General features: G+C 39.6%; 1 protein-coding gene across 1 annotated transcript; it reads right to left on the bottom strand.

Moving 5' to 3' along the window:
- Positions 1–2,194: 2,194 nt before the first annotated feature.
- On the bottom strand, positions 2,195–5,937 carry LOC107572587 (tumor necrosis factor receptor superfamily member 11B-like). The gene is made up of 4 exons (XM_016259010.1): positions 5,847–5,937; positions 4,949–5,330; positions 3,440–3,619; positions 2,195–2,812 (listed from the first exon to the last, which is right to left on the bottom strand). The coding sequence occupies exons 1-4, from the start codon at positions 5,847–5,849 to the stop codon at positions 2,514–2,516; spliced, it is 864 nt and encodes a 287-aa protein (XP_016114496.1). The 5' UTR covers positions 5,850–5,937; the 3' UTR covers positions 2,195–2,513.
- Between the last annotated feature and the right edge of the window lie 5,840 nt (positions 5,938–11,777).

Here is an 11,777-nt window from a genome sequence, read left to right as displayed (position 1 = left end):
GGCCTTGGCCAATGAGCGCTGCCATGGATTCCAGCCCATCAGCTGTCATTCTGAAGGTCTGGCTACGTGAGACTACAGTAGCACTAATAGAGAGATACAACCGTGATCGGATGATAAGAGCAGGTCATTTGTAACTCTAATAAGAGCAGTCTCAGTACTATGATACGGTCTAACTCCTGACTGGAAATCCTCACAGATACCATTTTTCTCTAAGAAGGAGATCGTTAAAATAATCCATGTGACATCAGGGGTTCAATCATAATTTTACGAAGCTACGGGAATACTTTTTGAGCGAAAAAACCAATTCAACAATTCGTCTCCTCCGCATCCACAGAACGTGTCCAAGGGTGACGCGGAGGAGATGAATTGTTGAATTACGGTTGAAACCCTGATGTCACATGGATTATTTTACCGATGTCCTTGCTACGTTTCTTGGCCTTGATTGTGTAAGGTCCCTTGCTGTCTATGGGAGGGTCAGAGAGCTCTCAGATTCCTTCAAAAATATCTTAATTTGTGTTCCGAAGATGAATGGTGGTCTTACAGGTTTGGAACAACATGAAGGTGAGTAATTAATGACAACATTTTCATTTTTGGGTGAACTATCCCTTTAATAACAGCCAGTTTGAAGGTTTTGGGGACATATCCTAATGACAATGACAAATTAATAATAGTCAGAAGAGGATCTATGACTTCTGGAAGCACCTCTTTTAGGAGCTTAGATGGAATAGGGTCTAACATACATGTTGTTGGTTTAGATGATTTAACAAGTTTATACAATTCTTCCTCTCCTATAGTAGAGAATGAGTAGAATTGCTCCTCAGGGGATCTATAGCAAGCTATCTGATGCGATACTGTAGCTGACGGCTGAATGGTTACAATTTTATCTCTAATAGTATCGATCTTGGAAGTAAAGTAGTTCATAAAGTCATTACTGCGGTGCTGTCGGGAAATGTCAACACCTGTTGATGCTTTATTTTTTGTTAATTTAGCCACTGTATTGAATAGATTAGGCCAAGCTTTATCATTTGTTTCTCTGTATTTTTTATCTGTTGAACATCAATTAAATTGTTTTGGATGTTCTTTTGTATTTTCTAGTTTGGGGAACAGACACAGTCTCTATAGTGTGATATCTAGGTGAAAGAGTTTCTATGTGCTGAGAATTAACTGATTTCTATGACATGAGGCGGCTAGCAGATGGTCCGTTTAGCCAGTCTGTCTGCCAACTTCAAAGTTTGTTCACAAACTTTACTCATCTAGTTTTTATTACATTTTTAGTTGTATGCATTTTAGTACTTCAACTTCACTTATTTTATTATACAATTCTTCCTCTCCTATAGTAGAGAATGAGTGGAATTGCTCCTCAGGGGATCTATAGCAAGCTATCTGATGCGATACTGTAGCTGACGGCTGAATGGTTACAATTTTATCTCTAATAGTATCGATCTTGGAAGTAAAGTAGTTCATAAAGTCATTACTGCGGTGCTGTCGGGAAATGTCAACACCTGTTGATGCTTTATTTTTTGTTAATTTAGCCACTGTATTGAATAGATTAGGCCAAGCTTTATCATTTGTTTCTCTGTATTTTTTATCTGTTGAACATCAATTAAATTGTTTTGGATGTTCTTTTGTATTTTCTAGTTTGGGGAACAGACACAGTCTCTATAGTGTGATATCTAGGTGAAAGAGTTTCTATGTGCTGAGAATTAACTGATTTCTATGACATGAGGCGGCTAGCAGATGGTCCGTTTAGCCAGTCTGTCTGCCAACGTCAAAGTTTGTTCACAAACTTTACTCATCTAGTTTTTATTACATTTTTAGTTGTATGCATTTTAGTACTTCAACTTCACTTATTTTACTTCAGTTAGCTGCCAGCTAATTTTTTTATTTCAGTTTTATTTAAATTAACATTTAATTTTTTTTAATAGATTTAGTTAACAATAACTACATTATAAATGATCCGATCAGATTTTGTCAACCCAATATTAATGTCTTGATGAACTCCCTTCCTAGTTGAAACTTCATGTTTGTTTCCACAGCTGTGCTTTTCCAAATGCATTCTTGACTGTGAAATTTGAATAAATAAATTCAATACAAAACTGCTCGATATTACTCGTGTCTTGCCTAAAATATGACAGCAGACGCATTTCAGGTCAATCAAAGGAAAACCCTTTTCACTGTGTTTAATGAGCTGTTTTGTAGTCTGATACAGTTTGGTCAATAAATAGAGAACAATCTTTCAATGCAAAACCAATATAAAAAAATCATCTGTAATATTTACAAAACAGTGGAGTCTAGTGCAACACAGCAAGTGAAATTTATTGACAGGACAGACTGTAAAGTGCATGAGTACCATCTGATTGTCACACATCCAACATCCTTCACTGAAGCCTTAAACTGATCCAGATGTCAAAGTATCTAACGGTCACAACAAAATCTGATGCACTTCTAGATTTTATAAAGCAGGTGAGACAGAATCAAACTCAAATCAGTGCAGTGTGAACAGGCTTCATCTGTCATACTGTTAGCAGTGCAGTGTTAGTGCAGTGCTGCTGGAATCGCAGGATTTTGCGTGCGATCCAGTCCACAAGCGGATTCAGGTGTGACTCCTCCAGGATAGACGGCAGGTTCAGCGACTCCTCCTCTGACGTCTCTATGCTCCAGTGCTGGAGCCGCTGCATCGGATGTAGCGCAGCTCGCTTGCCAAACCTCTTCCTGCGCAGACGGCGGTCCACTAACTTCTGCAGACGCTCAGTGGAAGTCCCGTACTTAACGTGCAGACCGGACAGAACCGGCTTGAATAAATCCACCAAACCTGGAAGAAAAACACCAGCCGAGGATGAATTTACAGATGCAGCATTCTCACTCAAGTTATGACTATAATTTCACCCCTTTATATTTCGCAATTCTGGATTTATTTCTTGCAATTCTAAGTTTATATCTTAAAAATTCTAAGTTTACATCTCACAATTCTAAGTTTATTTCTTGCCATTCTAAGTTTATATCTCGCAAATTCTAACTTTTTTCTCACAATTCTAAGTTTACATCTCACAATTCTACGTTTATTTCTTGCCATTCTAAGTTTATATCTCACAATTCTAACTTGTTTCTCACAATTCTAACTTTTTTTCTCACAATACTAAGTTTATATCTTGCAAGGTTTACGTTTACATTTCATAAATTTAAGTTTATATCTCAAAAATCTGTGTTTATTATTCTTGCAATTCTGTTTATATATCACAATTCTGCATTTACATCTCAAAGAAGAAAGTTTACATCTCAAACTTCTGATTACATCACGCAATTCTAAGTTCATATCTTGCTACTCTGAGTTTACATCTCACAGTTCTCAGCATTGTGATATAAACTCAAAAAGGCAGTTGCTATGGTGATCTGGGGGGTTGTGTGTGCTGTGTCATTGTGAATGTGTGTGTTCCTGTACCTTTCTGTGTGAGATGGTCACAGGTTGCACACACATTATCATGCCACCTGGATCCCGGCAGCACCAGCTGTTCGTCAGTCTTGCAAGCGCTGTGAGTAACGCATGCTGCATGAGTCTGCGTGACGTCTGCATAGTGTCCATCTGCGCAGAGCTCACACACCGTGTCTCTGTGTGGCGTCCCTGCAAACACATCACCAAACATTACCCATCAGTCACTGCGATCCACCTTCACATGAATCACTGTTTGAACAAGGCCAGTGCAGACAGTGTGTCTGCATCCTGACCACAGCCAACAAAAACACAGGCTGTGTGACAAAACTCACTGAGCTTTTAATGACAGTGAACATCAACAGATCACATAGAGTCATCCTTCAGATGAACTTAATGGTTGCTAAGCAACATGATGCAGATGCACTAACAGGTGTGAGTATCAGCTATTGTGCTGTTGCCCAGCAACCATAAACAAACTACAGTTACACTACTTGATACATTTTAAATAGGGTAACTTGTAATCTGTAACCTATTACATTTCTAAAGTAACCTTCCCAACACTGTAAATATAAAACACTACATATACAGTTAAACCAAAATTTATTCAGACACCTTCAGCATTTCTCACGTTATCACAGTTTATAGTTTATAAAATGGTAATAAAATATGAGAAGAGCTCAGAGTTACGCTGTGTCAGAACAAATTCATCTTGATAATGTCAGATAACTTTGATAGAAAGGTATGCAATGACTTCGGTTGAATAGCTGTCAGCTGTTAAATTTAATACACAATTACATAAAACCAATTTAGATAAATTAATTACCAAGCAGTGCTTCGTTTAGTTCAGTCTGTGGTGTAAAAAGATCACATGAGCAATTACATGGTAAGGTCAAAGTGTCTTATAATCATTTTTGGTCCCAATTTTTTAGCAATTTTACTGGTTTACTGTATGAAAATTATTTGGGTACAATATGTGACCCTGCAGCACAAAAGCAGTGTTGAGTCGCTGGGGGATATTTGTAGCAATAGCCAACAATACATTGTATGGGTCACAATTATACATTTCTCTTTTATGCCAAAAATCATTAGGATATTAAGTGAAGATCATGTTCCATGAAGATATTTTGTAAATGTCCTACTGTTAATATATCAAAACTTAATGTTTGATTAGTAATATGCATTGCTAAAAACTTCATTTGGACAACTTTAAAGATGATTTTCTCAATATTTAGATTTTTTTGCACCCTCAGATTCCAGATTTTCAAATATTGTCCTATCCTAACAAACCATACATCAATGGAAAGCTTATTTATCCAGCTTTCAGAAGATGCATAACTCTCAATTTCGAATAATGACTGGTTTTGTTCTCCAGAGTCACATTTGTCTCAGTTTAGTATATTTTGCTCTCCTCACGTACATGAGTGAACTATAGTGTCCTGCACACACTAGTAAGAAAAGATCAAAAGTTGTATAATTGTTGGTTTGACTGTGTATATCTGGTATCTATAGGCTGGTCACCTGGAGCTTTGAGTCCGTGGCCCGGTTTGCAGGCGCTGTGTCTCCTGCAGAAGTGCTGGTCCCAGAAGAACCCCGCCTCACACTCGCACACCGTGTTCACGGTTCCGTTACACGGCTGAACGGCCCGCTGGTGATCGGAGCACGCGTCGCACCGCAGACAGTCCGGGATGTAGTTCCAGAACTCCGTGAACAGACCCGGACCACAAGGCGCGCACCCCGTCTGGCGGGAGCGCGTGCAGTGCGCGCGCAGGCGCGTCCCCGGCGGGCACCTGTCACACAGCAGCAGCTGTCCGGTGACCGGATCCGTGCGCCGGTACGAGTGAGCGTCCGCCGCCCAACCGGCTGCACAGAGGACCGGCAGAACCAACGCTGTGAGGAGAAACTAGACAGACGACACACGTGTGTTATATATGTGACCCTGGAGCACAAAACCATCAGGGTCCATCTTTTGACATTTGAGATTTATGCATCAGCTGAACGCGGAATAAATCAGCTCTCCATTGATGTATGGTTTGTTAGGATAGCACAATATTTGAAAATCTGGAATCTGAGGGTGCAAAAAAATCTAAATATTGAGAAAATCATCTTTAAAGTTGTTCAAATGAAGTTCTTAGCAATGCATATTACTAATCAAACATTAAGTTTTGATATATTTACGGTAGGAGATTTACAAAATATCTTCATGGAACATGATCTTTACTGAATATCCTAATGATTTTTGGCATAAAAGAGAAATGTATAATTGTGACCCATACAATGTATTGTTGGCTATTGCTACAAATATCCCCCAGCGACTTAACACTGCTTTTGTGCTCCAGAAAAATAATGATACAAATAACTAAATGATATGTAGTTAAGATGTTAAGATAAAAGTGTGAGTTGTATAGAGGTCACTCACCATCGCGCGCGCTGCTGTCGGGTTTCATTGATGCGCAGGGACGCGCGGTGTTTATATCTTCAAGACACGCCCACAGCTCATCACTAAAGCACTGCAGGGATGATCATCATCACACTCAACACTCAACTCGAGCAGTGAGTCACTCACCTGCTGCAGCAGAAACCCCTCAGGAACCTTACAACACGCCTAGAACAACACAGCATCAGCAAAACACCAACTACAACACATCCTTCATCAAACACAATAATAATAACATAAACACAAATGATTTCACTTTTGAACGGTACATCTCATGATATGATGGTATTGATATGATCATATTTTTTTTTGCGTAACAGTATGTTTTTCATAGTCATTACTGCATCACCAGATCTTTACAATCTCATAACAAAACTCATTTCACAATACAGAAAAAAAACATGATTCTGTTAGAGGAGATTAGATTTGTCATGCGAAATGAATCTTGATGCATAAAAGCGTGTTGTAGTTTTACTGAATTAAATCTTGAGATCTTGTATCATTGATTAGATGGTGGAAATACAAATCATTCTGCTGAATTAAACATCTGAAACCGGCCTGTGCTGCTCGGCTGGTTTTAGCTGGTTAGTCAGCGGGTCTCCCAGCATGACCAGCTGAAGCTCTGGTCAAAACCCCTCTAAAACCACCAGCTGTGGAAAGCCAGAAATGCCCAGAGGTTCTTATAACACAAATTAGACTAAGCTGGTTTTATCTGGTCTTCCAGACTGGTTTTAGAAGGATTTTGACTACTTGTTTAACAGACCAACCAGCTTAAACCAGGTCGGACAAGTCAACCAGGAAAGGCTGGTTTCAGTTTTCAGTAAGTCATGACAGGTCTTGAAGAAAAAATAGATGACTAAGACTAGTTTATGCCAACAGATATTGCTTCAAACTATCACGAGGTTCCTTCAGTTTTCATATAATCATATTTTTTAGTGCACTTAAACAGCATAAATATTTACGCTGTTATTAACTGAACTGGAAAAAAAAAAAACTTAGAATAACCTTAGTTATGAATGGTCACCCCACTCTCACAATAAAAATAAAGTGGATATAAATAATGTCTTTGAGACTATTAGAATATTGTATCATTGTAATATTGATCATATCCTGACCATTCACTGTGATTTATTTCTAGCTATTTTTGACAGTTAGAACAGACTCTATTTGCAAATGTTCTGTCTATACAGGTAACACTAGCAGCACTACTAGTTAAGAGCTGTAGTGCCACCTACAGGCCGATAAACACCGATACAGATGCAGAGACGAAGCTGGTGATGGAAACACACCTGATGTTGAAATGCTCTTTTACTTCTTCAGTTAAACACAAAAGTCACAGTGACTTACGTTGTAGTTTTTGCAAGTCAATGGGAATGTGAAACTACTTTACCAATATACTTCAAAATCTCCTCACAGAAGACAGAAAATCATACAGGTTTGGAATGTTTGGAAGCCAGTTTCCACCACAGAGTGACAACAACAACAAAAGAAGAAGATAATCATGACTTTTTATCTCACAATTCTGATTTTTTCCTTAGAATTATTAAATTAAATTTCAGAATTATATGAAAAAGTTGTGAGATATGGCTCTGAAAAGTCAGAGTTGTGAGATATAAACTCAGAAATATGAGGAAAAAGTAATAATGGCTAGATATAAACTCAGAAATATGAGGGAAAGGTCAGAACTGTGAGATATAAACTCAGAAATGCAGGTAAAAAGTCAGAATTGCTAGACATAAACTCAGATATATGAGGAAAAATTCATAATTGCGAGATATAAACTCACAAATACAAGGAAAAAGTAAGAATTGTGAGATATAAACTCAGAAATACAGGGAAAAATTCATAATTGCGAGATATAAACTCACAAATACAAGGAAAAAGTAAGAATTGTGAGATATAAACTCAGAAATACAAGGAAAAAGTCAGAATTGTGAGATATAAACTCAGTAATATGAGGAAAAAGTCAGAGTTGAGAGATATAAACTCAGAAATATGAGAAAAAATTAATAATTGCTAGATATAAACTCAGAAATATGAGGAAAAAGTCAGAGTTGGGAGATATAAACTCAGTAATATGAGGGAAAAGTAATAATTGTGAGATATAAACTCAGAAATATGAGGGAAAAGTCAAAATGGCTAGATATAAACTCAGAAATATGAGGAAAAAATTCATAATGGCAAGAAATAAACTCAGAAATACAAGGAAAAAGTCAGAATTGTGAGATATAAACTCAGAAATACAAGGAAAATTTCATAATTGCGAGATATAAACTCAGAAATACGAGGAAAAATTCATAATTGCGAGATATAAACTCAGAAATATGAGAAAAAATTAATAATTGCTAGATATAAACTCAGAAATATGAGGAAAAAGTCAGAGTTGGGAGATATAAACTCAGAAATATGAGGAAAAAGTAATAATGGCTAGATATAAACTCAGAAATACAGGTAAAAAGTCAGAATTGCTAGATATAAACTCAGAAATATGAGGAAAAAGTCAGAGTTGTGAGATATAAACTCAGAAATATGAGGGAAAAGTAATAATTGTGAGATATAAACTCAGAAATACAAGGAAAAAGTCAGAATTGCTAGATATAAACTCAGAAATACAAGGAAAAAGTCAGAATTGTGAGATATAAACTCAGAAATATGAGGAAAAAGTAAGAATGGCTAGATATAAACTCAGAAATACAGGTAAAAAGTCAGAATGGCTAGATATAAACTCAGAAATACAGGTAAAAAGTCAGAATGGCTAGATATAAACTCAGAAATACAGGTAAAAAGTCAGAATTGCTAGATATAAACTCAGAAATGCAGGTAAAAAGTCAGAATTGCGAGATATAAACTCAGATATACAAGGAAAGTCAGAATAGCAAAATATAAACTCAAAATTCAGAGGAAAAAGTCAGAATGGCATGAAACACTCAACAGTCCTATCATTCTACTAAAAGTCACTGACTGTCAGCAGAATGTCTAAAGTGTATAAAGCGTAAGCAGAATAAATGCCAGAACTCCTCAGAATTACAATAAACAAAGGTCGAATTGTGAGACAAATAGTCACAGTTACCTCTTTTTAATCAATTGTGGTAAAAGGCATGAGGGCGAGAAAATGCTGATATTTTTCTTTCCCAGGTGAAACTAACCTTTTACTTCAGTTACAGTCAGCATCTGATATGTCCTTTTTTTGGACCTGTCTCATGTGTCTAGATATTTTTGTACATCTCTGACTAACAGCAGTGCTTTTTCTGAAAGCCTCACATGTCAATCAGCAGCATCTCACACATGGCTATTTTATCATATTCATCGTCATGCATTCTAGATGAACTGAGTCACTGCACGCATCCATCGATTCCAGCATACGAGTTATGCCAACCTCGAGGCTATGCGCGAAAGCGGTTATGAGAAGATGCCACTATAGGGAGACGCTGGCCAGCTATCTCTCTATGGGTGAGACGTCCTCTAAGACTCCCTCCTTGACATCTCGCTCGGTTGCCAATTCCTTCAGGGGTCTTACATCTGCCCTTATCTTCACCTTCCTAATTACCCAGTAACCACCATCTCTCCACCTGAACGAGGTTAGGTGGGAAATTTTCCTGCATTATAGTCTCCTATGCTGGACCTATTAGGTCAAACATTTTGGATGACAGTTACTGTATTGAAATGCAGAAGGCTGCACTTCTTATGTATGTCATATATCCAATTCAAAAGTACAAATGTACACATTATTGTATGTGGGATATTGATTGAAAGAGACTAGATAGGATTCACAGTTACACTTTACTAGTGGTCTGACCCAAAAAAAAGCGTAACAACGTCAATGTGATAGAAATTATATATGGGCACAAAGGCGAAAATAAAATAAAAATGAGAAATGCAAACACAGAAAACACCCCTTAGGCAGAACTTTGCTTTTGCATGCAGCACTGTATGAGGAATTGCAGTGTAGTCTGTTTACACCTCCTGACGTGCCAGTCTGTCGGTCCACAGATTCTCATCTACATGTAATGTGGGGTTTGGGTTTTGTTTCTTGTTCATGTTTTCATGTCTTTTATTTTGCAATTGTTTCCTGCTGTTAGTGTCATGCTTCCCTTGCCCTCATGTAGCTCTGCCTTGTGTATGTCTCATGTTTTGATTGGTTGTCTTTAGTCATGTGTCTTGTTTCCCATTGGTTTGTTCTTGTCATGTGACCCTCTTGTTTGCTATAAGTAGCCATCATGTTACCATTGTCTCTCGTCTAGTCTGTTCATGCCAAGTCAAGTCTGTTCATGTGTAGTCAAGTCTCTTCATGCCAAGTCAAATCTGTTCATGTGTAGTCAAGTCTCTTCATGCCAAGTCTGTGTCTCTAGTCTTTGTCTGTTTGGATGTTTGGATCACTGTAAATAAACTGTACTTGGGTTCTTCACTACGCTCGCCTTCAGTGGACTGATTCGTTACAGAATACACGACCTCAGCAAAATATGAACCCAGCAGTTTCACGCCTCCTCTGCCTTCGTCAAGGTGACAGGCCTATTGAGGATTATGTTCAGGACTTTTGTGGACTCTGCAACCAAGTGGATTTTAATGATGTGGACCTGTATTGATGTTGTAACCCGCTGTCGGTGAGTCAAGTCTGTTCATGCCTCGTCAAGTCAAGTCAAGTCTGTTCCTGTCAAGTCAAGTCTCGGATTATTGTTTGGATGTTTGAATCACTTGTAAATAAACTGCACTTGGGTTCTTCACTACGCTCGCCTTCAGTGGACTGAATTCGTTACGGAATACACGACCACACCACAATGAACCCAGCAGTTTCACGCCTCTGCCTTTGTCAAGGTGACAGGCCTACTGAGGATTATGTTCAGGACTTTTGTGGACTCTGCAACCAAGTGGATTTTAATGATGTGGACCTTAAGGACATATTTCGGGTGGGTCTTAATAAACCCATTCGTTTCCAGCTACCTGGGGGGAAAATAAACTGAAAATAAATTTTGTTTTGAGAATGAGTGGGTCTGCTTACACTGTTGGTGTCATGGAGAAGGAACATGACACTTCCCAAAAGTCGGCTCACGTCATGTCTGCCAAGCCACAGCCTGCTAACGTCATGTCTGCTACCCCAGGGCCTGCTCCCGTCACGTCTGCCAAGCCACAGCCTGCTCACATCATGCTGGTCACGCCTGAGTCCCCAGCCAAGATGGCCGCCGCGCTTGAGTCCCTGGCCAAGATGGCTGCCGCGCCTGAGTCCCCGGCCAAGATGGCCGCCACGCCTGAGTCGGAAGCGGAGCTTGGGCCAAGACTGAAAAGACTGATAGCTAGTGTGATGGACCCGCCTCTGATGTCGGTGCGAGCTGCAGGCATCCCCATATCATCAGTGCTCTCAAGCCCAACCGTCTTAGAGGTCATGCCACACTCTGCTGTCCTTTCTGTAATGGCGGTCACCATTTTGAGCGTGTGGGCTGCACACTGCGCTCCAGAGTCCTCTTCTATCCACGAGTCTGCTCCAGAGGCCTCTTCTGTCCATGAATCTGCCCCAGTGGCCTCTCTTGCCTATGAGTCTGTCCCTGAGGCCTTTCCTATCCATGAGTCTGCACCAAGGGCCTTTCCTGTGCATGAATCCGCTGCAGAACCTCTAGAGGTGGCGGCATCCGCTGCAGAACCTCCTAAGGTGGTGGCATCTGCTTCCGAACTCACTGCCTGCCCTGTCACGGCCACAGAGGCCATTCACGAACTTGCAGACTGTCTTGTCACGGCGACGGAGGCCGTTCACGAACTCACTGCCTGTCCTGCTATGGCCAAGGAGGCCATTCATAAACTCATAGTCTGCCCTGTCACAGCCATGGAGGCCATTCATGAACTCGCAGTCTGCCCTGTCACGGCCATGGAGGCCATTCAAGAACTCTCTACTTGTTCTGTCTCAGGCAAGTGGTCTGTCCATGT

This window comes from Sinocyclocheilus grahami, unplaced genomic scaffold, assembly GCF_001515645.1.
Source record: "Sinocyclocheilus grahami isolate Dianchi unplaced genomic scaffold, SAMN03320097.WGS_v1.1 scaffold1778.1, whole genome shotgun sequence".
Classification (NCBI taxonomy): domain Eukaryota; kingdom Metazoa; phylum Chordata; class Actinopteri; order Cypriniformes; family Cyprinidae; genus Sinocyclocheilus; species Sinocyclocheilus grahami.
This window is presented reverse-complemented; position numbering and strand designations above follow the sequence as displayed.